The 25,683-nt window shown below is 47.5% G+C and overlaps 1 protein-coding gene across 1 annotated transcript; it reads left to right on the top strand.

Moving 5' to 3' along the window:
* The first annotated feature begins 661 nt into the window (after positions 1-661).
* Positions 662-6,038, top strand: LHX3 (LIM homeobox 3). Its single transcript, XM_033518538.1, has 6 exons — positions 662-668; positions 1,709-1,880; positions 2,067-2,269; positions 2,456-2,607; positions 2,699-2,870; positions 4,480-6,038. The coding sequence occupies exons 1-6, from the start codon at positions 662-664 to the stop codon at positions 4,896-4,898; spliced, it is 1,125 nt and encodes a 374-aa protein (XP_033374429.1). The 3' UTR covers positions 4,899-6,038.
* The last annotated feature ends 19,645 nt before the right edge of the window (positions 6,039-25,683 follow it).

Here is a 25,683-nt window from a genome sequence, read left to right as displayed (position 1 = left end):
AAATCGAGCCCCGGTAGAACGAAGGACGCGCAAACACCGTTTTTTCCACGCAGGACGCGACTCTCGTTTACGGCCCCGCGGTCCTGGGCTCCGTCGGGGCCCGGGGAGGCAGCGGGAAGGGCTCGGCGGGGCTTACCGTGGCCGAGGGCCGGTCCCGGGGGGCTTCGCGCCGCCGGGGGACGAACCGTGAGGTGCTTTTCCGGGGCCCGGGGTAAATCCCGGGGATTGCGGCTCACAACGAGCTCGGGGCAGCGACCGGCGCTGCCTCCCCCGGTGCGACCCCCGCCCGCCGCCGGCCCCGTCGGGGTTCGTTTCTGGGCGCCCCGGATCCGCGTCCCTCCCGCCGAGCGCAGCCGGGAAGGGGCGGCGGGAGGGGATGTGCCGCCGGCCCCGGGGGCGGGGGGGATTAAATACAGCGCGCCGCGATGCCCTGCCCGGCGCTTCAGACCGGCACCGGCGGCGAGGCCCGGCGTCTAAAAATAACCCGCTTTAGCGAATTAAATCCCCGGCGGCGCGGGGGTGGCAGCGGTCGGAGCGGGGAACAGCAGCCGCCGTGATTTGGGGGGGTCCGGCGGGCGCGGGGCTGGGGCCGGCGGCGGAAGATGCGCCAGAGCCCGCGGCCCGCCTGAGGGAGCGGAGCCGCCGCGGCCCGCGGATCGCCATGCAGCGTAAGAGCCGCGGTCCGGGCAGTGCCGGTCCCTGCGGGGCTGTGCCGGTCCCTGCGGGGCAGTGCCGGTCCCTGCGGGGCTGTGCCGGTCCCTGCGGGGCAGTGCCGGTCCCTGCGGGGCTGTGCCGGTCCCTGCGGGGCAGTGCCGTGGTACCGTGCCCGCTGCCGGAGCTCCGTCCTGGCCGGGCCGCTGCCCGTTAGCGGTGCCGCTCTTGGGGTTGGTTGTTTGGACGCGGTGAATTGTTAAGGATAACGATTATCACCTCCACCTCTTACCCCTGTGCACGGCGATCCAGATCCGTATCTCTACATATAATTATCTTCACAGAGAAATACTCTCATGTCCGTATCCATCTGTTTCTCTACAGCCGTGTCATACATCTCTCCGCCTCTATTTGTACAGATATATCTGTATTTATGTACCTCATATCCATATTTTCACCTGCTTATCTCTATCTATACCTATATACTGAAATTTATATATTTATGTCTATATATCTGTACATTTCGTTCTCTATCTGCTGTATCTGTTTATTTTTATATCTCTATTTCTCCATGATTGTATCCTTATCTCTTTCTGTATAATCTCTGTCGCTATCTAGAGGAGGGACAAGACTGCCGCGTTTTTATTTTCAGGGCAATTATCGTAATTTTTGGTAGTTTCTTTTCCCACCCCGTTCGGGCTACCCCGCCGTTGTTCACAGGTGAATTTTGGAAGTTTAGGAAAAGGAAAAAGAGCCTGGAATAATTACAGCTTTGCCGGCGGTTCGTTCGGGGGATTAATTCCGTTTCCACCACTTCCCTCCTTGTTTATCCCGGTTGTCCCGGGCACTTCTCCCGGAGTGTTCTCGGCCCGGGGGTTCGCTGCTCTCCGCGACGCCGCGACAACGAATTTGAACGAATAATGATTTTTTTCGTGCTGTTTCTCGGGCCACCCCCGTGTCCGCCGTCGGTCGGCAGCAGCCCCGGGCGGCGGGCAGGGCCGGGCCGGTCGGGGAGGCGGAGGGGCCATCGGGGCTAACCGGAGCTGCCTCCCCGCAGAGATCCCGCTGTGCGCCGGCTGCAACCAGCACATCGTGGACAGGTTCATCCTCAAAGTCCTGGACCGGCACTGGCACAGCAAGTGCCTGAAATGCTCCGACTGCCAGACGCAGCTGGCCGAGAAGTGCTTCAGCCGCGGGGACGGCGTCTACTGCAAGGAAGACTTCTTCAAGTGCGTGGGGGCACGGGAGGGGACGGGGGGCGGCCGGGGACGGGTGCGTGTCCCAGCGCGGGCGCGTTTGGGGTTCAGCACCGGGACAGCGGCACCGGGCGAGCACCGCGGACAGCGCCGGCTCCGGCCGGGACCGTGCCCGGCCTCCCGCAGCTCAGGGGCCGCCGCTTGTCCCTCCCTGCTCAGGCGCTTCGGGACGAAGTGTGCCGCCTGCCAGCAGGGCATCCCCCCGACCCAGGTGGTGCGCCGGGCCCAGGACTTCGTTTACCACCTGCACTGCTTCGCCTGCATCGTCTGCAAGCGGCAGCTGGCCACCGGCGACGAGTTCTACCTCATGGAGGACAGCAGGCTGGTCTGCAAGGCGGACTACGAGACGGCCAAGCAGAGAGGTACCCCTGCCCTGTCCCTTCCAGCCCCGAGGGCAGCAGGGAGGAGGCCCGGGGCGCTCCTGCCCTCCGGGACAGGCTCACACGGCGGGCGGGAGGGTGCCGGGAGAGCCCGGGGAGGGTCGGGGGTCCCGCGTCACCGGGGCCGCTCCGTGGTAACTTCACCCCTAACTCGCCCCGTGTCGGCAGAGGCTGAGTCTACGGCCAAGAGGCCCCGCACCACCATCACGGCCAAGCAGCTGGAGACCCTCAAAAACGCTTATAACAACTCGCCCAAACCGGCGCGGCACGTCCGGGAGCAGCTCTCGTCCGAGACGGGGCTGGACATGCGGGTGGTGCAGGTGAGAGCGGGGCCGGGGGGCAGCACCGGGCCGGGGGGCGGGCACGGAGCGGCCCCGCAGCTCGGAGCTCCCCGGCGTGTCCTGCTCGCAGGTCTGGTTCCAGAACCGCAGGGCCAAGGAGAAAAGGCTGAAGAAGGACGCGGGGAGGCAGCGGTGGGGGCAGTACTTCAGGAACATGAAGCGATCCCGGGGGACATCCAAGTCCGACAAGGACAGCATCCAGGAGGAGGGGCCCGACAGCGACGCCGAGGTTTCCTTCACAGGTCGGTGGCCGCAGCCCCAGCCGGGGCTTTGCGAGCTCGGGCTGTGTCCTCCCCGCCCTGCCCCGGCCGCTTTCACCCGCTCGGTGCCGCGGTCAGAATTCTCAGCAGGGAAACAGTGGGTGAAAGCAAGCGGCCGAGGCGAGAGAAGGGCAGAGCCGCGGGATTCAGCCGGGGGAAGCGGAGCAGGGCAGAGAGGGGCAGCCGGGGCCGAGGAAGGGCGGGGGAAGCTCCGCTTTGCCTCCAGCCCGGCCCAAAAGCTGCGGGGAGAGCGGGGAGAACTCCCCGGGCAGGCGCTGCAGTGTCAGAGCCGCTGCTCAGACACGGCCTTTTCAAGGGATTCTTGGAAATACAAAAACCGGGAAGCCCAGAACCGCTGAATGTTTCTATGGGAAAACGAGTGTGATTTTATTTTTTTTAATTTTTTTTTTTTTTAGTCTTATTTAGGGATGGTTTTATTTGTACAGTCGCTCACGGGGACTCCTCAGTCCTGTGGGAGCTGTTCCTGTGCTGCAGAAAGGAAATTGTTGCAGTGTTAGGCAGCTTCTGCAGCAGTGTCCCCTTTTTGGAGCTGAGATTTCTGGTGACAAACCCAGGACAGAAACAGCAGCTCTGGTCCTGTGCAGCCTCACCCCGCACTCTCCAGACCCACAGGGACAGGGACAGGGCCGGGTGGCATTTGCAGGGACATGTTCTACACAATCCCAACTCCAGCCCAGCGCTCCAGCCCAAATTTTTGTATCATTTTTAGGAATGGGAGAGAAGCTGAAATGCAAAGCTCTGTGTATATTTACACAGACTGTGTATTTATAAACACACAGTTTTTCATCTCAGCTCCTCTCCCGTGCTCCTAAAAACTATTTGATTTTCGAGTCTGTTTATACACACTGTGTATCACCTCATTAAATATGAATAGTCTATAAATAATAACTAAAATATGTCGAACAATTATTGAGAGCTCGATGCCACAAACAGGTTTGTATCCCAGGCAACAGAGCAGCTCTCACTGCCCATAAAGCCCCTAACAAATACAAACAATTTTTGCTGGGAACTTAAAAAATATTGCTCATTTTTCAAGAGTGTTTTTAAGCCATACAAATACATTTTGTGTTTGTGATTTCATTACCCTGTTCCCGAGCAGACAAATATCTTAATTTAATATCTCTTTTCCTGAGCAATGGGGAATTTATCTTGCATTGGTTCAGTAGCTCCCAAAAGTGATACCAAAATTCAAGATAAACCTCAAAACCAAATAGAAACAAAAGGTGGAAAGACATTGAATTCACTTCCCCTTTAAAGAATTATTTTTAAATCACAGTCTTATCATTTAGTATGTACTTTTCATGCATATTTTTAAAATCCAAGATGTATTGGATGAAATATATTAGATAAAATAATAATCCCATGTCTGTCTATGAAGATGTCTCAGCAAGGATGGGAATAATAAGGAATTACAAGTGGAAGAGCGTGGCTGCTCAGCTCCCATCCTTTTAATCTATTTATACCCAGAGCTTGCAGGAGCTCCAGGGTGACCGGTGCTCTTCCAGTAAAACCAGTCCACTCCAGCACTGACCATTGCTCCTCCAGTAAAACCAGTCCTTTTCCCTTTCAGATGAGCCCTCCATGTCCGAAATGAGCCATTCCAATGGGATTTACAGCAATCTCAACGAGGCGTCCCCGGCGCTGGGGAGGCAGGCTGGGCCCAACGGGAGCTTTGGGCTGGATCCCAGCGGGATGGCGGCTCAGGACCAGTACCACGACCTGCGCTCCACCAGCCCCTACGGCATCCCGCAGTCACCAGCGGCCCTGCAAGCGCTGCCAGGCCACCAGCCCTTGATCTCCAGCTTGGTTTACCCAGACAACGGCTTGGCCATGGTGGGACAGAGCGGACAAGGGGTGCCCCAGACCATGAGGGTCCTGGCCGGGAATGGACCGAGCTCCGACCTCTCCACCGGCAGCAGCGGGGGGTACCCGGATTTCCCGGCCAGCCCGGCCTCCTGGCTGGATGAGGTCGACCACGCTCAGTTTTGATACAGGGGCCACCCCCAGGCAGCGGGAAGGGAAAGGACTCGGTGCTGTTAAATGTCACCTGCTCTTGCAAAGGACAGAGGGACGAGCCGTGAGTGCCGAGCGGGGCAGGAATGTGACGACGAGGAGGGAGCAGAGGGGATTTCAGGGATGAGCCTGGCAGAGGATGGTGGACAAAGGCCCTGGCACTGCAACCATTGGCACCCGGAGCGTCCAAACCAAACTGATTCTCGTGTCTTTACCAAACACCAAGACCTGTGCTTTACAGATTTGATATGAGGTATTTTGCGTTTTGTTGTCAGTGCATTCTCCAAAGCAAGGACTTGCTCCATCACCCATCCACACCGAAACATTTTTAAGGGAAAATAAAATGCTCATCCACGGTGAAAGGTGTGACAATGTCTATATTTCTATAGGAGAAATGTTCATAGTGAATCACTTCAGAAATCCATGGTAGGAAACTTCTCTGTTCTTCCAACAGATTTTTTAAAAGCGCACCAATGCGGTATGTTTCGTTTTACTTTGAATTTACATTAACTTTTCTAAAATGAAATGCTCTTTAATATGCCAATCATTTATCAACAGCCCTTTTCCTTTGTAAAATGAAAATCATATGTTAATTCTGCTTCTCCCCTTTTTAATTTGTAGATTGCTAGGCTGACTCTTCCATATAAGCATTAAACCGTGAATAGATGTATTTATTACCAAGTAATTCCACGTTTATCACGAGGTCAAGAGGTGAATTTTCTTGACCCAGGGACACCGGTGGTGGATCTTGGTTGTGGATCTCACGCTTTTCCTTCAAATTTCTTTGCATCAGTTTTACTGCAAAGTGTCTCAAAAATCACCCTGATGTCTTGTTGCCAAAAACCTTCTCGGGGGGTCGGGCTGGTTTAAGATGAGCCCTTCCCCAGGCACTGCTGGAGTGAGCACCCCCTTCCCTTGGGGACATGTTCTGTTCCAGGCATTTGTGTATTTCCACAGATATTGTGCAAGCTGATTGTGAGGAAAGGCAAGACAATATGTATATTGTTATCTGTAAAAATTATGAAATTAACTGTAGATTATGTGGATGTCCAGTGTCTTTTATTTATATTCTCGCTTTCTCTCTGATGATCAAATACTTCAAGATTACAAATAAATTTGTCAGCTAAACTTTAAATAGTCTTTTTCTAAATTCACAGCATTCACAGTAAATAAAAACCCTGAAACTAAAAGCTCTTAAAACTTGATGCCATGGTTGCACAAAGTGTTGAAATATTCCCTTTCAATAGAGGAGCAAACCCACTGATGTGGAAATGCTTTGGAACAAAAATAAAATGAGGAGATGGGAGGCTGGCAGTCCTTGGGACATCTGAACAGGATTGCTCTGGCTTTGATCATATTTTTGATGGACATTGCTATTTTCCAGCAATTGTGGCAAAGGTGGTGACTGATACAGCAACAGGAAATAGTCTGATGATGTGTGTCTGCAGAAAGTTGTGAATGTGAAACACAGATATGGAAATATTTCAAAGAGAAATCAGGATGAAAGGGAAAAAATTCCTAAGGGAATCAGTTTGACCAAACACATGTGTATATATGTATATTTACACACAAATACATATCTCTCCTGACCTTTTTAACACACGTGGTCTCTGAGGTTCTCCCTCCCCTGGGATGTCAGGGGATATTTGCACCGAGCTGTTCCAGGAGAGCAGCAGCACAGCCCGGGGGATGCCCCGGTAGCTGCGGGTGGAGCGGTGCCCTGCGGGCCGGCAGAGCCTGGCACAGCCCCGGGGGGATTCACGGGGACACCTGCAACACCCCGGCTTTTATTCCTCGCCTTTTCTAAAGGACCCGCGGCTGCTGCTGGGCTGTTTGAGGGCTGTGCTGCCCATCGCCCCCTCCTTTCCTTGCTGGCACCCCAGGTTCTGCTCTCAGGGAGCACAAGGAGCCTGCCCAAAGCAGAGCAGGTCCATGGGCGCTGCTTTAGGGAAGAATTGCTCACCCAACAGAGAAACTCCTCTCTCCAGGAGATCCACTCCGAGAGCCATGGCTGGGATGGGAGAAACCCCAGGCAAAAATTTGCCTCCTTCAGTTCTGAGCTCCTGAGTCCAGAGCTGGGCTCGGCAGCTTCTCCTTCCTTCTTCAGAAGTGAATAATAAAGAGACAACTGTTGCTGCCAGCCTGTAGTTACACCACAAGGACATTCCTTACAGATATTTATGGAGTAGATAGAAAACTGTGGGATTTAAAACAAGCAGATTGCACAACTTCACCAAAATAAAGAAGAAGAGTTTGTATTTTCAAGAATTCTGTGTCTAGAAAGGTTCTCACTAAATCTGGGCAGGTGTTTTGCATCAAAATATTTTGGCAGTTCAAGGATTGATAATATTTTCGTAGAGAAGACTAAAAAAATACTTTGAAATACTCTTCAAAACTTCAAAAACTTAAGAAATAACAACAGAAAGACAGCAATGCAGCTGGTTTTAGGATAATTCTGTTGTTATAAAACCAGTCTAATAACTCTAGTAATTGAACCTGTGCTTTATAGATATTTTTCTCATCGTTTCCCTCCCAGTAAATAACGGGCACTGTTGTTCCTCTCCCCCTGGGAATTCCCAGGGGATGGCTGAATTTAAGAAAGGAAGAAATGCAAATCTCCCCCTCTGCCTTTGTGCTTTGCTCAGAAAGGCAGAACGGGGCTGGAAGCTGCCGGTGCTTGTGCTGCTCTGAACAGGGAGAAGAGCTCCCCGAGTGTCCTGAGCTCAAATTCAGGGATTGCATTTCAGCCTCTCCTTTCAGGGCCGAGGCTCAAGGATTCCATTAATATAAATGCTTTCTTCCCATTAAAAAGAAAACCAATTTGAAAGAGGCAAATAAAACTTGCACTGTCCAACTGACTGACAGCTTGTAAAACCCAGGCAGAGTTAGGAAGAGGAGGTTTGCACTGCTCAATTTGCAGGTGGCTTTACAACCTCCACTGATTTCCATCAGTACATGGGTATTTTTTGTCTTCTCAATGAGGAAAATTTACTGTATTAATCTTTTGTTTTTCTTTTTCCAAACAGCATATTTGCCTAAACTTGTGCTTCCTACAGAAATGTTTAGATCTTCTGTCAAGTAGTAGAAGCAGATTATTTTTTTCTTATTTGGATTTGCCATGTGAAGCCAATGAAACCAAATCCCTCATGCCCAGGGGGCAGACACCTCCTCTCCTATCCAGTCTCATTCAGGGGAGGAGGTGACAAAAGGGGGCCAAGAGCTTGGGCACCTCAGTGCCCATTTTGGGGGTGTGGGCCAGGTGAAACCCCTCATCCACAGGGAGCAGGGAAGGTGGACACAGCCAGCTCATCCTCAGGTCCCCTCTGGTGGCTTCTCCCAGATGTATCAGAGCATCTGAGCAAAGATGTTCCCACTGCCCTCATGTCCCACCTCGCCTCCCCTGCCCGAGTCACGATTCTGAGGAACAAGGCAGGAAAATCTCCGGATCCTCCTCCTGCAGCACAGGCAGAGCTGCTGGGTGGGATGAGGGAGAGCCCCAGAGATTTGGTTTCAGTAAATATTCCAGAAAAAATGCTGCCTGTTAACAGGAAACTTCTCTCACCAGCTGCCCACAGGCAAAAGCATATTCCACACGTATTTAGCTCCCTGGTTCTCCTTCCACTGAGGAGTGAAGAGTGTCCCTGTCTGTCCAGGGAGGGCAGAGCCCGGATCTGGCTGGACTCAAGTCCTGCATCCCTCTCCCACCCAGGCCCTGGCCTCTTCCAGCGCCTCCGCAGAGCCTGGAAAAAGGCTCCGAGTCAGCTGGAGGCGAGTAAATCATTCCTGACAGCTACATCTCTACAGGGCAGTTAGAATTAATGTAACAATTTGGCGTTTAATGAAGCAACAACATGCTGGGCTGCGGAGAATAGCTGGGACCTGCTGCAGTCATCTCATAATCCCTGAGGGACCCAAACGGCAGCGGCTCCATCAGATGCCGACTTGTCAGGCTGAGCAAACGCCGGCTGGGGACAGCGAGGGACAGCGGAGTGGCCGGGAGCTCCTCCAGCTGGGAGACAGCCAGCGTCCGGCAGCTGAGCAGGGCTCCAGGGAGCGAGCCCGGAGCACAAATCCCCCGAGCCCGAGGGATGGGCACAGCCCTGGACAGCGGGAGCATCCCCGGGGATCACCGGGCATTGCTCCGCCCGGAGCTCGGGGAGTGCTCGGCCTGAGCGAGTCACGGAGATGCTGAAAGATGTGGTTTGTGTAAAATAATATTTTGTGAAGCTTGTCCAAGAGGAGTAGAGAACGAAATTGGGACTGGAGGGGGGAACTGGCAGAATATCTTTTCTAAATAAAAACCAGCTGGATCAGGTGCTCTGCCCCCCAAAGTCAGATTTCTGCACAAGTTGCAGGTATTCAGCCTTTTGCAGGATAAGGCCTCTTAAAAACCCTCCCTGCACAGAGGAGGGGGAGAGAGGAATGAATGCAAATGACTTTGGAGACAATCTCCCATTTCCCATGTATACACACACGCTCTCAAAGCATCGCAGGCTGCAGCAGCTTGGATGCTTTAAAATAAATCATGCAGCACTTTTTTTTTTTTTTTTTTTTTTTTTTTTTTTTTTTAAATGAAAGCACAGCACAAAACAACATCCCCTCAGTTCCCAACCCAGCCGTGCTGGAGCTCCTCTCTGGGGCTGCCTGGTGTGTGTGTGGCCATAAACCTCCCCACGTTTTGTTGTGAAGCCTCACGGTCACCGGCTTTAAGGGCTTGACAGGTTTATAAAGTGCTGAGTGTCCCCCAGGGACGGCGGCACTGTTTGCAGGGAAGATGAAGCGTGCCATATCCAGCTGGTCTAACAAGGCAGCGGGAAATCTAAATTAATTCAGGAATCACTTCTGTTTTGCCGAGGGAGGATGCTGTTCTCAGTCTATGGGAGCAGCCCATTGGAATACTCGTTTACAGCAGGGATGGGGTGCAAGGCCAGGCTCCCCTCGCCCGTGCTGGGGTAAATCAGGACAGGGAACAGAAGTGCAAAGCACAGGAGGGAAAGGAAGGGCAGGGACCTCTCTCCTACAGACACCACACAGGACTGGCAGGGTTTGGGGTGGATTTCCACTCAAAGCAGCTGATTTCCTCAAACCTGCCTGCAAGAAGGGATGGGCCTTACCAAGGCTCTGCAGGTGAGGGCAGATGGAAGTTATTTAATGCCCCTTGGCTGTCCTTATCCAGGGTTGTGGCCTTGCTGATTCCTGGTTTCCCTCAACCATCGTGGGGTCCCTCTCTGTTGACCATATAGGATCTGGGATTGAGCCTTCCCTCTGGATTGACTCAGTTGTGCTGGTTGTGTCTGGGAGAGATGGTTGCAAAATCATGAGGTGTGGTGTTGATTTCATCTCAGGACGTGGTGCTTGGTGTTTCCCCAGGATTTGTCCTGGCATTTGTGTGGACCATAAAGGAAATGGATAAGGAGGTTGGTTCCCAATGTGTGATTCTTTTCTCAAATGGGAAAAAACTCCAACCAAAACCCAACAAAAAGCACCAAAGCTTAGATGATCTCAGCTTGCTGCATAATGAACTTATAACACAGCCTGGTTTGAGAGGCTGTTTGCTGGTTCCTTTTTCTGAGGCTATGCATGAGCTGTGGCTGCTTTTCCTTCTGTGTGCTACAAGCTGCCCTAGGATTTATTGGGCTCTGTTTTATTTTTTCAAATGTGAATTACAGCTTGAAAGTAGTTATAATATTGTCTGGAGAGCAGGTGCTGAAATTGCTGCTTTCCTGCTCCTGGAGGGAGCCCTGCTCTGGGTGTGCTGCTGCCTCATCTCTGGGGACCTCTGTGCAGGGGACAGGAGAGTCCTGACACTCAGAGGCACAAGCCAAGCTGTGTCTGTGTGCAGAAGAGGAGGACTGGTGCTCTCCATGGGGCTGAGGAAGGGCTGAGCACTGTGGGTCCCTGCACCAGAACCATCCCTGGCTGCAGTGGGATGAAGTTCCCACAGCCCAGGTGGTGCCTGGTGGGTTTGAAAGAGCAAAGCAAGGCTGTGTGTGCTGGGCAGAGCTGCTGGCAGAAGGCAGCAGCATTAAAGGGAAATTGGTTTGAATTGTGCTTTTGGAAAGTTGAACATCCCGTGTTGTCCTCGGTGCCCTGTTTGTTAATGTACAGCCCCTCTCCAGCAGCACCTGCTCCAATGGCTCTGAGCAGCCCAAATCAGAGCCAGGGGGAGCCTTTAGGAAATGAGGGAGGATCTGGGCAGCAGAGCTCTGTACTTGGGAATTGGGCTCCAGTTGTTGAGGGTATCACATTGAATTGGCTTCATAGGATGTGATCCTTTTATGAGAGTGTTTGAGAAGGAGCAGAGCCAGGTCCTGTCTGTTCCTTGCCACCAGCAGTACTTAGCACAGCCTTTTCATTTTCATTTCCTGAACATTCCCTCCTCACTGTGGCCTGTTTCTGACAGGAGGCTGCCATGAACTTCAAAATTAATTTTCCTGGACTGTCCTAATCATTCTAGTTGAAACATCCCCTTGTTATGCCTTTATTGGGATCTGACTCTGGGGGTTAAGGGTGTTTTGATTAACCTGCTTGATGTGGCAAAATTAAAACTTATTCTGGTTTTAATTTGTACTAATCATACACTCAGAAATAAAGAATTGGTCCCCCAAGTGTTTTTCTGGACTGGAGGACCAGACTCATTTATTTGCAGGGATTAATAAGCTGTGTGCTAATTGTGGGATGCTGATATTTGCCATGCCACAGCACCAGGGCAGCACAACCACCCTGAGCCAGTCTGGAGCCAGGCTGCAACCCAGCTCCATTGAATTACAGATTTGTGCAGGTTTTTATCACTAGATTTGCCAAAAGTAAAATCATTATGTTCCCAAATAAATTCCCTTGTGTTAGTTGAAGCATCTCGTTAATTTAGATGAACACTAATTGACATGCTTTGATCAGGTGGGATATTTCTGCCCCACTTCAACATGAGGGTTGTGTCCTGTGTGTGAGTTGAAGTGTTTGGACCAAGTACAGGGATGCAGCAAGTCCTGAGCCACCTCTCAGTGCCAGTGTTTGCAGGAGCTGTCACCAAAATAACCCTGAAGTAGCAGCTCAGACATTTGCAGTCTGTTCATGATGTGCAGCCACAGGATGTGTCCCTGTGCCCTGGCACCTGTCCTGCTCCTTTGCATGACCCTGGAGCCCAGGTGAGCCTGTGTCACCCCTCTGGGCACAGAACACGATCGCTGTGCCTCTGGGGGTTGGCACATTACTTGTCATTAATATTAGAAGAAGCAGAGCAGGGCTCGAGTTGCTGTGTGGGGAGTGTTGGTGCAGCTGTCCCCAGAGGGCTGCAGGGACAGGCCTGGGATGCCTGGGCTGGAATGGGCAGCAGGAATATCAGGGAATACTGTTGGAATATCAAGGAAAGCTACTGAAGGCTCATGAGTCTGGCCCCACCACCTCTGCCTTGCTGTGTCTGTGGGGACAGAATTCAGCCAGGAGTGACCTCCTGTTTCCATCAGGACAGATATTTTGCTTTCTAAAGCCCCAAATGCTCAGCACAAGATGGAGGAAGAGAAAAACAGAGTTATTTTCATTTTTCTTAAGCTTATCCCTGTTCCTGCTGGGAATTAATGCAGGGGTGGTGCCAAACTTGAGCCAACCCAAGGGAGTGGCTCTGGGAGGTCACAGGTCTCTGCAGGAGCACTTTTTGGTGTGTTTGGTGTGTTGGGGACAGCGTGTGCACACCACAACACAGCCTCTGCCCAGGGGGATGTTCCACCACAGACTGGAAGGAAAAGCCAAGACTCCTCTCAGGTGTTTTTGTGCTGTCACAGCCCAGCCTGGTGGGGATTATGAGCCAAATTCATCTTGGAAAAGCAGAGTCCAAGGCACGTGGGCTCCGAGGCAGGGAGACACTGGTGGTTAAAGCCCTTTTAGGTTTTGAGGAGCTGTGGAACCTCCCACAGCTCAGCCAGCCCCACTAAGGAGCCAGCTCACTCTGGAATCTCCTCTCCCCTATTAATTAAAGCTGGTTGGTGATGAGGAATCGAGGAAGGGCTCTTGATGCAGTTACACTTCCCACAGATGTTACTGTGTATCCATTATGGCCCATGAAAGCCTTGTCAACATTTTTCCAGGGAAGAATGAAAATGTAAATAACTTTAAAATGATTCAATGTCACTGTGGTATGGGGAAAGGTCATGCTGCTGGAGACCATTTATCTTTTTGCCGATTTAAAGAGCTTTTTTCCTATTACATTTTTTGAAATTAATGTTTTTAAACATTACCCAAAGTAATGTTAACAATTAGGGAGTTTATGGGATTGATTGTTATGCAGGCTGAGATTTAAATTGGGAGAGATTTGTTTTAGGTAATCCTTGCTGAGGTGTTTTAAAAGAGTTTTTGATTTATGCCTTATAAAAAGGTTTGCATGGTTTAATGGAAAGACAAACTGAGATCCTGAATTCCCATGTAAATGTGGGGGTAATATATTCTTTGGGAGTTTGGGATTGTGGAAACAAAGTTCATGTGCATGTAAATGTTAAAATGTACAAAGATGAGGTGAGCCTGGAGTGACAGGGGCCTTATTTGTGGATTAGGGGCTGGAGGAAAGACAGGTTGGACACTTTGCTTTGTCCATGTGTGATGCTGCTCCTCACTGCTGGGAAAACATTTGTAATTCTGTGCTGTGTGGGGGGAGAAAAGCCCTTTAAGACCATCAAGCCCAAGATCCACCACAAAACCATTCCCCAGGCCCCACATCTCCATGGATTTGCTTGGAAAGATCTGTTCCACTGAGGGCAACAGTGCCAGGCTGTCGGGAGGGTGGGGCATGGCTCCTGCCCATGAGACAGGATAAACCAAGACCCCCTCGTTCTCCTGTGAGCTCCAACCATCCTGGAGCTCATCTCTCCTCGAGCCACCGTGAAATCAGGTGACATTTGAACATCTCCCAGCTCCTCTGGGAGATCAGGAAGAATTTCAGCAGCACTGACCCCTGCTTTGGGGAAGGAAGGGGTGGAAATAGCTCTGCTCTATCAGAACTCTTGGCCTGCTGAAATTTAGCTGCATTTTTCACCTCTGTTGCCCCTGCCACAGCAAGTGTGAGGCAGTGGGGATGCCACAGCTGGTGCTTTGCATGTAATTTTCACCCTCTTGTTAATGACCTTGCAGGGATTAGCATGGCCTTCTCCATATGCCAGTAGATTATGTCTGTTGGCAGCTGCTGCTACTGGAGCAAAATGGGATAGTTTTCATTAGGAGTGCTTGACATTAGGTTGCCCTGGGTGTCGTCAATCCTAAACTGTCAGTGCCTGTGAATAAAGCAGTGTACAGATGTGATTTATTAGATGTGCTGCTGCTTTGCTGCAAATGTGGCATTTTCAAGTCAGCAAGGTCTGGCAGAAGTGTGAAAGGGACCTTCCTGGTGTTCCCTGCTCACCCTTCCACCCGTGGGCTCTGTGGGGCTGTTCAGCAGCAATGGATGGAAAATCTGCCCTGAAATGACTGAGCCACAGGAGGACTTGGATAAACCCCCCCTTTTCTGCTCAGTGGAGTTACTCACTTGTAAATACAAGAGTGTTTGTGTTTATTGGAAGGAACCTGTGAATTTTTCAACAGTTTTAACTTGCAAGGGTTATTTTGGAAGAGCATTTCTATCCAACTTGAATGAGGGGTGGGGGGAACCAGACTGTTCCTCAGTGTGGGAACATGAGTTCCTTGAAATGATTTTATTTGATGATTAAAAAAATATTCAGATTTACCACACAGACCTCTTCCCTCCTAAATCAAGCAGTGCAGAGGAAAATAATCTTTCAGTATTACCTTTTTCCTATAACTGAATCAGGGGCATACCCTGAATGATTTTTGCAGGCTGAGTGGGACACAGCTCACTCCTGGGGACACAATTTCCAGGGTGCAGGGCAGGAGGGGGTGAGATCCTTGCCCAGCTGCCAGGGGGAAATGTTACAGAGGCTTCCCTGGGAGGAACCAGGCTCTCTGTGTTCTGCAAGGTTATTAATCCTCTGTTTATCCTGTTTTAAAATAAGCAGTTTAAAGGGGGCTGTCAAGATGATAGGCCACAAATCCATGTCATTCGTTTGATTTGCAGCAGCAGAGCTAAACCCTCATGTGTCCCTCCCTGAACAGAGGGGGTTGTGCTCCCCAGCATGCTGCAGGAGCATCCCAGCCCACCCTGCCTGCAGAGACCCCTCCCCAGGCTGGAATGCTCATTTGGAAGGACCAAACTATTCCTGGGAGCATCCCAAGAGCCATTCCACAGAATTCAGGGGTGTTCTTCAGGGCTGTGCCCACCTGACAGACCCATCCATCACTGATTTATTGAACAGCAGACTTGGAGAAGGGACCAGCTGCTGGGGGGGAGTCCCAAAGCTCCTCACTCTGCTTGGCTTTGTGCCCACTCAAGAACAGGTCACCAGCCCTGCTGGGCAGAACAGCTTCACCATTGCAATCTAAGTACTTAAAGGCTCTTTTCTCAAGTTCAGTAACTCCCAATTCACCATTACAACCAATGGGTAATTATTTAATCAGCAATAGTTCTATTAAATCTAGATTAATAGCACACGTGAGAGATTTGGTTTAAAAGTGGTGATGTAAAGTGAATTTTGCTTATTGCAATACAAAACTTGGGGCAGAGCTGGAGCAGCCCAAATGTCCAACAAGTACAACTGAAAAAATGAAGTAAAACTGAGAAAAACCTCAACTCTGGATCAAGCTCATTTATTGGCTCATTGTAGTGTGAAAACATCATACACAAACATTCCCTGTGGGCAAAGCTCCTGCTGCCCTGGGGCTGAGGAAGGGATTTGGGCAGCTCTGTATGGGCTGGGTGCTGGGGGGGATGTTTTTTGCCCAGATCCCCAGGGAGAGTGGGGTGGGGGCTGCAGGTGCCTAGGGAACAATTTGGTCTGAGCTCCTGAGAGATTTCCCTGTGGGAAGATGACACTGAGGAGTGGTGAGAGGGTGTGGGTCAGGGATGATGAATGAGGGAGAAGGGAAAAAAAAGAAGCAAGAATGGAGAATGTGAAAAGAAGTGCTTGAACTCTGACTGTGGCAGTGTTACACCCCAGATGGGTTTGACTTCTGCCTTCAGCAGCAGGAATAAAACATCTCCCTGGGCATCCTCCCTGGCAGGATCACACAGCTACTCCTCTCTCTGCAAAAATAATCCAGGTTAGTTCTAGAATGCCCAGGAGGTAATTAGAACACTCTCTCATATGTATCCCAAGCTTCAATCCTAAATAAACAGAGGGAAAAAAGTAATAATCATAGCTGTTCTCTTGCCACAGGTTACAGCAGCATATAAAATTTAACAAGAAAATCTTGTTGGTTTATTTCCTCCACTTTCATTCTGCTCTCATTAGAGAAAAGCTCCCTCCAAAGTTCACCTAATTATTTAGATTACTGGTGTTTTCAGCAAGGTTTGCATTCTCTTGACATCAGAAGTCTAAATTAGAGAGAATTTACATGAAAGCAGCTTTAACACATTAGTTGTCAACACCTATCAAATATGATGTGATTTTGGATAGCAGGACCACACAACATCAGCCTGGAGGAAGCAGCATCCCTGCTCCAGCATTCAGGGATGATGCTCCCAGACACTTCCTCTCCCAGAATCTGGCACATGATGTTCCCATACTACAACTTCAGAGGCACACAGTCCCTGCAGCTGGGTTTATCAGGAGTGAAAACTACTTGGTGGAATATTTGGGAGGGGAGAAACAGAAGTTCCCAATTTTAGAGACTTTCCCTGGGGCACTGCCAGGTTTAAGCCAATCCCAAGGTGTCCTGACAGCAGGAAGACCTGACTTGTGTGGTCTCACAGAGTGAAACTTGGCTTAGCAGCTGTAGAGATCCCAGTTTTGGGGACTGAAATAACTGTAATAACTCTGGATTAAGCTTAACCACTCCTTGGCTCGTGCCCATCCCTGGGTAGATTGTCACAAGCAGAACCAGAGGGTTAAAGCTGCTTTCCAAACCACCCAGGGACCACTGAGTTACCAGGATGCTCCTGATTCTTGACTAGATTTTTTTTAATGAAGTGTAAGCCTGTAACCAGAAGACACTAAAAAGCAATTGCATTAAATCAAGAACTACATTTGACTTTATGGATTGTTTATGGGATCTTTCTTTTATTAATTCTTTATCCTTTAATATTATAAAGGATTTGTGTCTACAATAAATAATGTAAAGTTACATTACATCCTCTTTGGCTTAAAATTTTAATATTCCTATTGCCCATGTCCATAAAGAAATTGTGTTTGAGGTCATTGCATATGTATAGCAGCAGCCATAACCCTAATGGAATTACTATTCAAGCAGAGCTGAGATTAGTATGAACGCCAAGAAACTACCCGGCTGTCAGGGGAAAAGGTAAAAGTTCAGAGTTCAGCTTGCATCCAAATTATTTATCTCCCTAATAACTTAATAGATTGAATATATTACTTGTCAGTGACCTTGATGTACAACAATAAAGACCCCTTGGTAGTGTCAGAAAATATATGAGACTATAATAAGTAGTACTTATGTAGTGGAATAAAAACATATTCTTTATGATAATGAAGTCTCTTCCCCCCAAGGACACTGCAAGGACAAGAAACCATGTAAATATAAACACCAGCTTGGGTTTGATTATAGCCAGACAGAGGCTTCTCTCCTAAAATCAGCACCAAGGGCTGCTGCTGGAGGGAGCTGCACCCTGCTCCCTCCACACAAGGGATGGTTTGTGCCCAGAGTCGCATCCCCCACCCCATCCCACAGCCACTTTCTGTGGAGAAGAGCCTCTTGCTTTGTCAGACTTCCTGCCACCTCTAATTATTTCTCCCCTGGATCTCCCAAGCATTTAAAAGAATAATTTAAATTAGAGTTTAGGATCAAAGGTAATACTGCAAATAGGCCTGTTGTAAACATGCCTAAAAATAGGGAGGTAATTTCTCTGAGTGCCGTGGTGTCTGGAGCAGTGCAACACACTGTCTTTATTTCTCTCTGTTTCCATGTCTATTTTTCAAGGCTTCACACTCTCTAAAGGGGAAAACAATAAGCCCTCGAAGGATATTGTTCTTTAATAAGGCTTATGATTATGGATTTTTTTCTTCCTCAGCCAGCAGAGGATCACCATTAATATACTCAAATGGAATGAGTCTCTTCCCTTTAATAGGTCATTTTAATCATATATTTAAAGTTTCACTTGGAGATAGAGGGGGAGAGGGGACACAGGAAGAAAAGGGAATTATTTGATCTGTTTAATGTTTTTCAACTAATCCCTCCCCCTGTTTCCACCCGTGGTGTTTGTGCCAAGCTGAGCAGTGGCTGTGCAGCTGGCTCTGATCCATGTCAGGAGAAGTTCCCTCACCTCCTGGGATACCTGGGCTGTGGGAACTTGAAGTGGTCCCATGTCTGACAGGAACATCACAGGAAACAACACTGCATCCTGTCTCTGCTGCAAATCCTCCTTTCTTCCTCCACCAGCTACAGGCTGGGCTGAGCCTCCCCAGAATTCCAGGACCCAGCCCTGCAGATTTGTCCCTGCTCCCAGAAATCCCACTGGAGCTGGCATCTCTGCAGCTGGGCTCCTGCTCCCCCAGCAGCCTCACGTTTTTGATTGTATTTATGGCCACTTAATCTGTGCTAGCAGCCAGGATCAAATACATCTCCAGGTATTGATCAGCTTTAGGCTGATAGAAGTTCAAGCTCACGAGGTCCTGGTCTTTGACCCTCAAATAGGATATGAATCTCAATCCAATAGACTGATATTCACACGCAGTCGCTGCCCAGGGTTGCAGGCTGCAAGGGAAAAATCAATGAAGAGTGCTAATGATTCACAATTTATAGAGCAGCTGCCATTTTAATATTAGAATAAATGTTATATTGCAAAGGGATGGGAACATAGGTGGTGGCATGGAAAATATTTCTTGGAAGCCTCTTCTGTGAGGAAATGATGTGCACAGGATTTTATGAAGTATAATTTATTGGCCTCATTTAGACTTATAATTTAAAACTCCTTATGAAAAAGGTATTTAACTAGAGTGGATTGGGTAAGGAAACAGCAAGGGCAGAGCTGGCTGGCTCAGAGTGCTCCAAGCATGTGCTGGTGGGAAAAAGGAACCAATATTCTAATATATGAGATTGGATGTAAGAATTCCCCTTCTGCTTAAACATCCCTGCAGCATCTGGCAGCAAAGAGGCCGTGTTCTCTGTCCTGGCTCTTGAGAGAACACTTGTAAATGAAAATATATGTATTGAACATGCTGATAAGGCATACAGAGCACATTAGGGGTAAATAATGGATCGTGGCAGAGTGGAATGGCAGGGCAGAAATTTTGTTGAGTTGGTGTGTGAGGGTTAGAGAGACACTGAGGGCAAAGAGAAGGGGCAGGTTGGAAGAGAGATTTCAAACCACTGGAACATAGGAACTCAGTCCAGATCACACAGAGTTTGTTGTATTCTCAAGTATTTTTTCAATTAATTAATTTCCTTTGAGATTTCTTTACAGTAGCTCATAGGGATGGGTAATTGCTAGACTGGCAGAAAGGCAGGAATCACAGGGATGTCAGAAAATGGAAGGTACTGTTCCCTCATGCCTTTTCCTGGGGTCTAGACATGGGAGGGAACAGGCAGGAGGGAATGAAATGTCCTTGGCTGCTTCAGTTCCCAGGGTGACCCAACAGCTGTGAGTGCAGTAAGTCTTCACCTGTAAGTCCAGTTCACAGGACACTATTTCAGTGTATAATAATGTCTTTCACTTCACAGATGCAAATGGCAAAAGGATTTTCAGCACAAAGAACCCAGGCTTTTTAGAACAGACAAGGAAAGATGGAAATCCTACATCAAACCCACAATTTATGGCATCTGTTTTGGCCATCTCTGTATTTATTTTTTTATAGAAGTGGAAAAGAACTTAAATAATTCATCTGCCTGAGAGCTCATAACTCTCTGGCCTGTGTAGAATATCTTTCATATATCTCCTAACCTGGAGCCTATTGACAAACTGTATGAAAAATAACAGCCCTTTCACTTGCAAAAGCAAAATCCAATTTATTGATTGTGATAGTCTAAATAATGGCATTTCTATGGACCAAAAGGTATTGCCCAAACAGGTTAGAGTTTACTTAACTCAGGGCATGAGATGTCCCACACATAACATCATAAACCAGAATCTACTCCAGGCTTTTCCTTCTTTGGTTGTACAGCCACTGTGACCAAAATATTGAATTTTTAGTGAAATTAAACTCAAGATTTCTGGGAGTGGGAGTGAGGGGAGGGACAGACCCAGGGAATGAACACATTTTTATAGTTTGACAAGATACAGCAAAGGCTTATCCACACAGATGTTGGAGTAACCATTAGGGCTTCTGTATTGACCCAAGGGGTTCCCAGTTCTCTTGCTGACAGACACAAGTCTTACAGTTTGCACCTAGGTCTGATACTAGAATTATCTGCAGTTCAGGCTGGGTTTGTTCCAAGGTCCTAAATTTGCACTAATATTTGCTTTATCCCCATCTTGACAGATTTCTGCTTTCTTTTGTTGGTTTTTTCCCTCTTTTTTTTTTTTTTTTTTTCTTCTCAGATTCTCTCTAATTAGGCAGCAAAGAGTTTGTTACCACCTCATAAAATACTGAAAACCCTTCCCCATCTATTCTGCCTGTTGGAAAATGTTGTTCTGCAATTCCAGCCTTGCATACATTCTGTTATTTAATTCATAAATGTTGAAATAGGGGCCTAAGAGATCCCAACTGTGTCTTTTTACATAATGAAATTACAAGGAGTAATACGTTACTACCATCCATAAACTTACTGTGCACTTTACATAAAATTTAGATGGGGTGGCTCTGCATGCATGCAGATTTGATATTTTCAACTTTATTAAAGAAATGACTAGAGTGCTGGAAAGGCTGCTGTGCTGTATGGTCAATTCAGATCCTGGGGGCCATAAATCTGAGGGGCTGTGATTTGTTGTTCTTTGCTCACCATAAATTAAGGCTTTCTTGATGGAAAGGTTGGCTCCATTTGTCGCAGTTTAGGTCACAGTGTTTGGACAAAGATGTGCTGGGAAGGGAGTCTGTACTGGGCCCAATGAAGCAGAGAGAATATCTTTATTTTATCCAGCTCCTGGAACCCAGCTCTGATTCTGCAGCACAGGTTTTCAAGTCAGGATAACCAAGTGAGATATTTGGCTGAGGGCTGATTGCATTTTAAATGCTTTCTATGTGTTCCTTGCAGATTTTCTTTCTCTGAATGAAGCAGTGGTTTAACCAACAGAGTGAAAGGCAAGGCTGGCTGCAGGTGGGATTTGGATGGCCCATCCAGGAGATGTGTCCTCATTTCCTGGCCAAAAAAAGGACACTGGAGTAGCTGGAAAACAGCAAAGAGCAGGGCAGCACCATGCCCTGGGTAAAGCCAGCCCTGGGTAGTGCTCGTGACCTGGTATGGCAGAGACACATGGGCATTGTGCAAGTAAAATAATGTAATTTTATCTCCATCTCTAGAAATAAATGTCCCAAATTGCTACTTAATGGTGTCTCTACTGGGTAAGGAATAGGATGATACACAGAGTCTGCAAAAGCAAAGAGTATTACTGCTTCAACTATGAAATCATAATATCATTTAAAAATCAATCACTTCAAAGTGCTTAAGTCTGTCATGTCTAGCATGAAGGATGATTTAGTTGATAGTTATAATTTTCCATTAAGAAAAAATAATCACTATTCCTAGGTTTCCTTTTCCTCACCTAGATTGAAACCTTCTTTTAGCCAGGAAAGGAAAGTGTTCTTGCCATTGAACAAGATAAAGAGCTGTTGGTTAAAAACAATCTCAAAGCAATGCTGAAATCACCAGGTACTCTGAAAACACCCCAGAGTAATGACCCTTCCCTGCCACAAGCTGGCTCACTGTATGTTCCTTTCCTGGCACCAAATTTTGTAATTAATAAGGGAGATGAGCTGCAAAAGTGCAAAGGGAATGGTGCAATTTAAAGGGAAAAAATCATCCAAGGAGTAACTTCTCTTTTTCTCCAGCTGGGAGAAGATTAACACTGGGAGAGATGGCACTGGGATAAATACAACATTCCCAGCTTATTGTCTCAAAACCAAACATAAGAAAATCCAGAACAACTGTTAGTAAATTGGTATCTTTTTCCTGGAGCTGCTTTTATTTGAAACAGAATTTTTCCAATATCTGTGTGAGAGCTTAGAGCTGTTTAAGAATACAGGAAACAGCTCAGGGATATTTGCATTAATTTTCCCACACTAAAACACACAGAGTTTAATATTTTCTGTCATATTATTGTAACACAAGATGGGTAGGTGTTGCACATTCCAAATCTGCTCTGAACAAATATTGGGTGAGGAAGCTAAATGTTGTTCCAGTGAGGAATATATTTCAAGTTTATTATTAAAGTGGTGAGGTCAGCCTGGAATTCCCTCTCCTGGAGACACAGTGCTGGCAATTGGATGTTAATCTGTGTTAGATCCCACATCTGCTCCTTATCAGCATCTCAACTTCAGCTCGGGAGAAGTTTAACCTTGACCCTTGGGGCAGTGCCTGGCTGGTCTGGGCATCCTGGGCCTGCTAAGGGTGCCCAGTGCAGGGGAGTGATCCCTGCTGAGGCTTCCAAGGCTTCCCTGGTGCCAAAAATTCCCTGATTTAAGTCAGTGCAAAGCTGAGCAGTGCCCAGCTGTGGCTGTGATGTTATGACAAACCTGCTCTTCATTTTCGTGCTGGATGAATGCTTTACCCATTAATTGCCAGGTAGTAATTGCTGGGCAGGTGCTGGCTGAGGGAGCCAAACTTGCTATTAACACTCCAGCAAGAATAGGGGGATTAAAACACAAAATCAGAGAAAAAGTGGGAAATGTGAGCTGGTAGCTGTGAAATGCATGTGAACTTGTGTTCCCAGCATGCAGGGAAAGCTGCTGTGACCTCTGCAGTCTGCTCATTCCTCCAGTGCTGACACAAAGCACCTGACAGGCTCTCCCAAACACCAGCCTGAACTTGAGGGGAATTGCTTTTGCTGAACAGCGATTATAATTCCATGCTGTATATCCAGATTTTGACAAGTAAATCTCATATTTTAAACACAGGATTAAAAATTTTTATTACTACAGTGGGGATTAAGTAGTAAAGCCTCAGAATATAAGTCTGCAAAGTAGGAAACAGGAAAATAAAGTGAAATCTATTGTTCGAAATAACTTGGGCTTAACCCTCTGTCCCCTGGTGCAGACCCAGATTGCCATGGGCAATAATTATCCCATGGGTCTCCTGTAGCATTTCACAGGACAGGTAGGGGATATGGAATTTCTTCCTGTTGTTTTCCAAATCCCTCCTTTTCCAGACTTGGCTGCACCATCATGCTCAGAAATTACAGTGGCATTGAATAGCATCCGAATGAGAAACTCAAACCAGCCAGGTTCATTTGCTGCTTTGACTTGGCTGATTACAAAGTAGCTCATTTCCATTCCTCCTCGCTTGTTTCTACAGGAAAGCCTCTTTCTTAAGAGTGTCATTGTAAAAGTGCAGTAAATAAAACAATCTCTGTGCTGAAAAGCTTTCAAGCCTTTGGGTGAAATCCTGACCCACAGGAGCCAGCAGAAGGACACACAGGACAAGGACGAGACTTCTGTTGTACAAGGATTCAGCTATTTCTATTAATATTGCTTTTCTGAACAACTAATGAACTCCTAGTATTCAATTAGCTGTTCCTCTGGATACTGCTTAGGAATCGAATAAAAATCACAGGTACAATCCGAATTCTTATGAACCTGAAATCTTTACTTTTGGTTCTTCCAGACAGGGAGAATTCTGACAATTTTTTAATGACTTTCCACAGGATATTTCCATGTGTTCAGCAAGAAACTGTGAGCTTTGGACTTGTTTTTAGAATTAAAGTGAAATGGTTGATAAACAAGCCTTCAAATGTTCCCCCTGCTTTGCTAAGGGGTTACATTTATCTGATCACAAGTTAATTACCAGCTATTTTCACACTACCAAAACATTCTTAAAAAACAAATCAATGTGTAATAAATGATTTATGTGTGTCCAATAATTAAAACACTAATGCTCAGCAGTCACCAGCTTTTACCACACTGGAATTGTCAGAAGGTGCTATTTCATTCTAGCACTATCAGGTTTTATTTTACACCCTGATTCTTGCACAAGGAGATAAAATCATTGAACATATAATTATTTAAACCCTCTCCATGCAAGGAGTTATAACTCTGCATTCATTTATTATGCCAACCACTGTTATTTTGCTTCCTGACACCCTCAGCTACATTCCTGTTTCTCCAGGTAAGATACACACAGAGGTTTGGCCAAACCGCATACAAAGGGAGCTGCAGGCAGGAGTGGAGGTCATTCTGGGGACAGAGAAATTTCAAGTTTTTCTTTCCTTGTAATTTTAGCTGCCTTTTGATATGGTTCTTAATTAACTAGTAAACCTGTCCTTTCATTTCCAATGAAACATATTGACGGTGCATTCTGACTTGGCTTCTAATCTATTTTCCCTTTGCTGTAATCAGTATGAAGATGCCACAAAGCTACAGGTGACATTAAAAAGATCTTTTCTTTATCCCAAGTGATTAATTTTCTTCTCTATCTCCTTTCCATTATATAACCAATGTAACAAAATAGTCTAGAAGGCTGTCTTGTAGGCAAGGTGTATTGAGGTTTTATGTAGTACTGGTCATCCTTGCTTGAAGCAGAGCTGGAGACAATCCTGGAGCTGGGAATTGCCCTGTTTGCAATCTGGTTGCCCCCAAGGAAGAGCTGCCTTGCAGGGTCAGAGCCCATTGTGGGCCCAGTGTGTGCTGCAGTCCTTATGATTATTTTCAGAGCTTCTATTACTTGGAGGAGCTCTGCATTTCCAGGGAGATGGGTTCTACATGTGTGCACACATGGCTGTGGGAACGCAGGATGCGCTCTGCTCCGTGAATCCTGCATTTGTTTCACAAACTGAAACCCACTATCAGTTTATGCCAGCTTCCCCAGAGGAGAAGGCATGGGGGTGAGCAGGAAGAGAAGATGTAAAGCCTAAAGTAATTCTTCAATATGAAGGATTTAGCTTTGTTTGGTATTTATTTTACCAGATGTAGCAATTGTAACCTAGTGACTGAAATGCAGAGGTGGTGGTGGATGCTGTTGTTGGAACTGAAGCTCAGGTTAGTTGGAATTTAAAAAGTTACTGGAAAAACATCCTTTATGTTCAGGGGATGTCTGAGTTTTGTTCACTATGGGGACACAGCCATGCAGTTACACAGCCCTTCAGAAAACCCAAAAACAAGGTGGGGCTGAAATGAGCTGTTCAACAGGTTGACTCCGTAGTGCTTCTCTTGTCAACTCTAAAGTTTTTTGTGATAAATAATAGATAAATACTGGAGGATAATGTTGCTCTGCTGTCGTGAATTGCACAGAGCTTATATCATATAATGCAGACTGTGTTGTGGGGCTATTGGGTAAAAGCTGTGGGATTTAGCGCAACAGAAGGAAAGAACAAAAGATGACAGAAAAGGCAAATGAATGTTACAGTTTTTGTTAATTAACTTCCTCCCTGGCCTTAACTTTCACTCCTGTCAGCAAGCCCATTCTTGCTTTGTCCATAAAGCCCCACAGTCACAGGTGACTGATCCTGGGGGAAGTTTATGTTACATTTAAGATAAACATAATGCCACAGGTAAAGCCAGAGGTAATGAGTTTGGAACCACTCCCGGAGCAGCTGGGTAAGGGAAGGCTGAGAGAATTGGGGTAGTTCAGCCTGGAGCAGAGGAGGCTTGGAGTAAGTTAATTGTGACTTTCCATGACATGA

This window comes from Parus major, chromosome 17 (assembly GCF_001522545.3).
Source record: "Parus major isolate Abel chromosome 17, Parus_major1.1, whole genome shotgun sequence".
NCBI classification, from domain to species: Eukaryota; Metazoa; Chordata; class Aves; order Passeriformes; family Paridae; genus Parus; species Parus major.
Note: the sequence above shows the minus strand (reverse complement) of the source record. Positions and strands in the feature narration are given on the sequence as shown.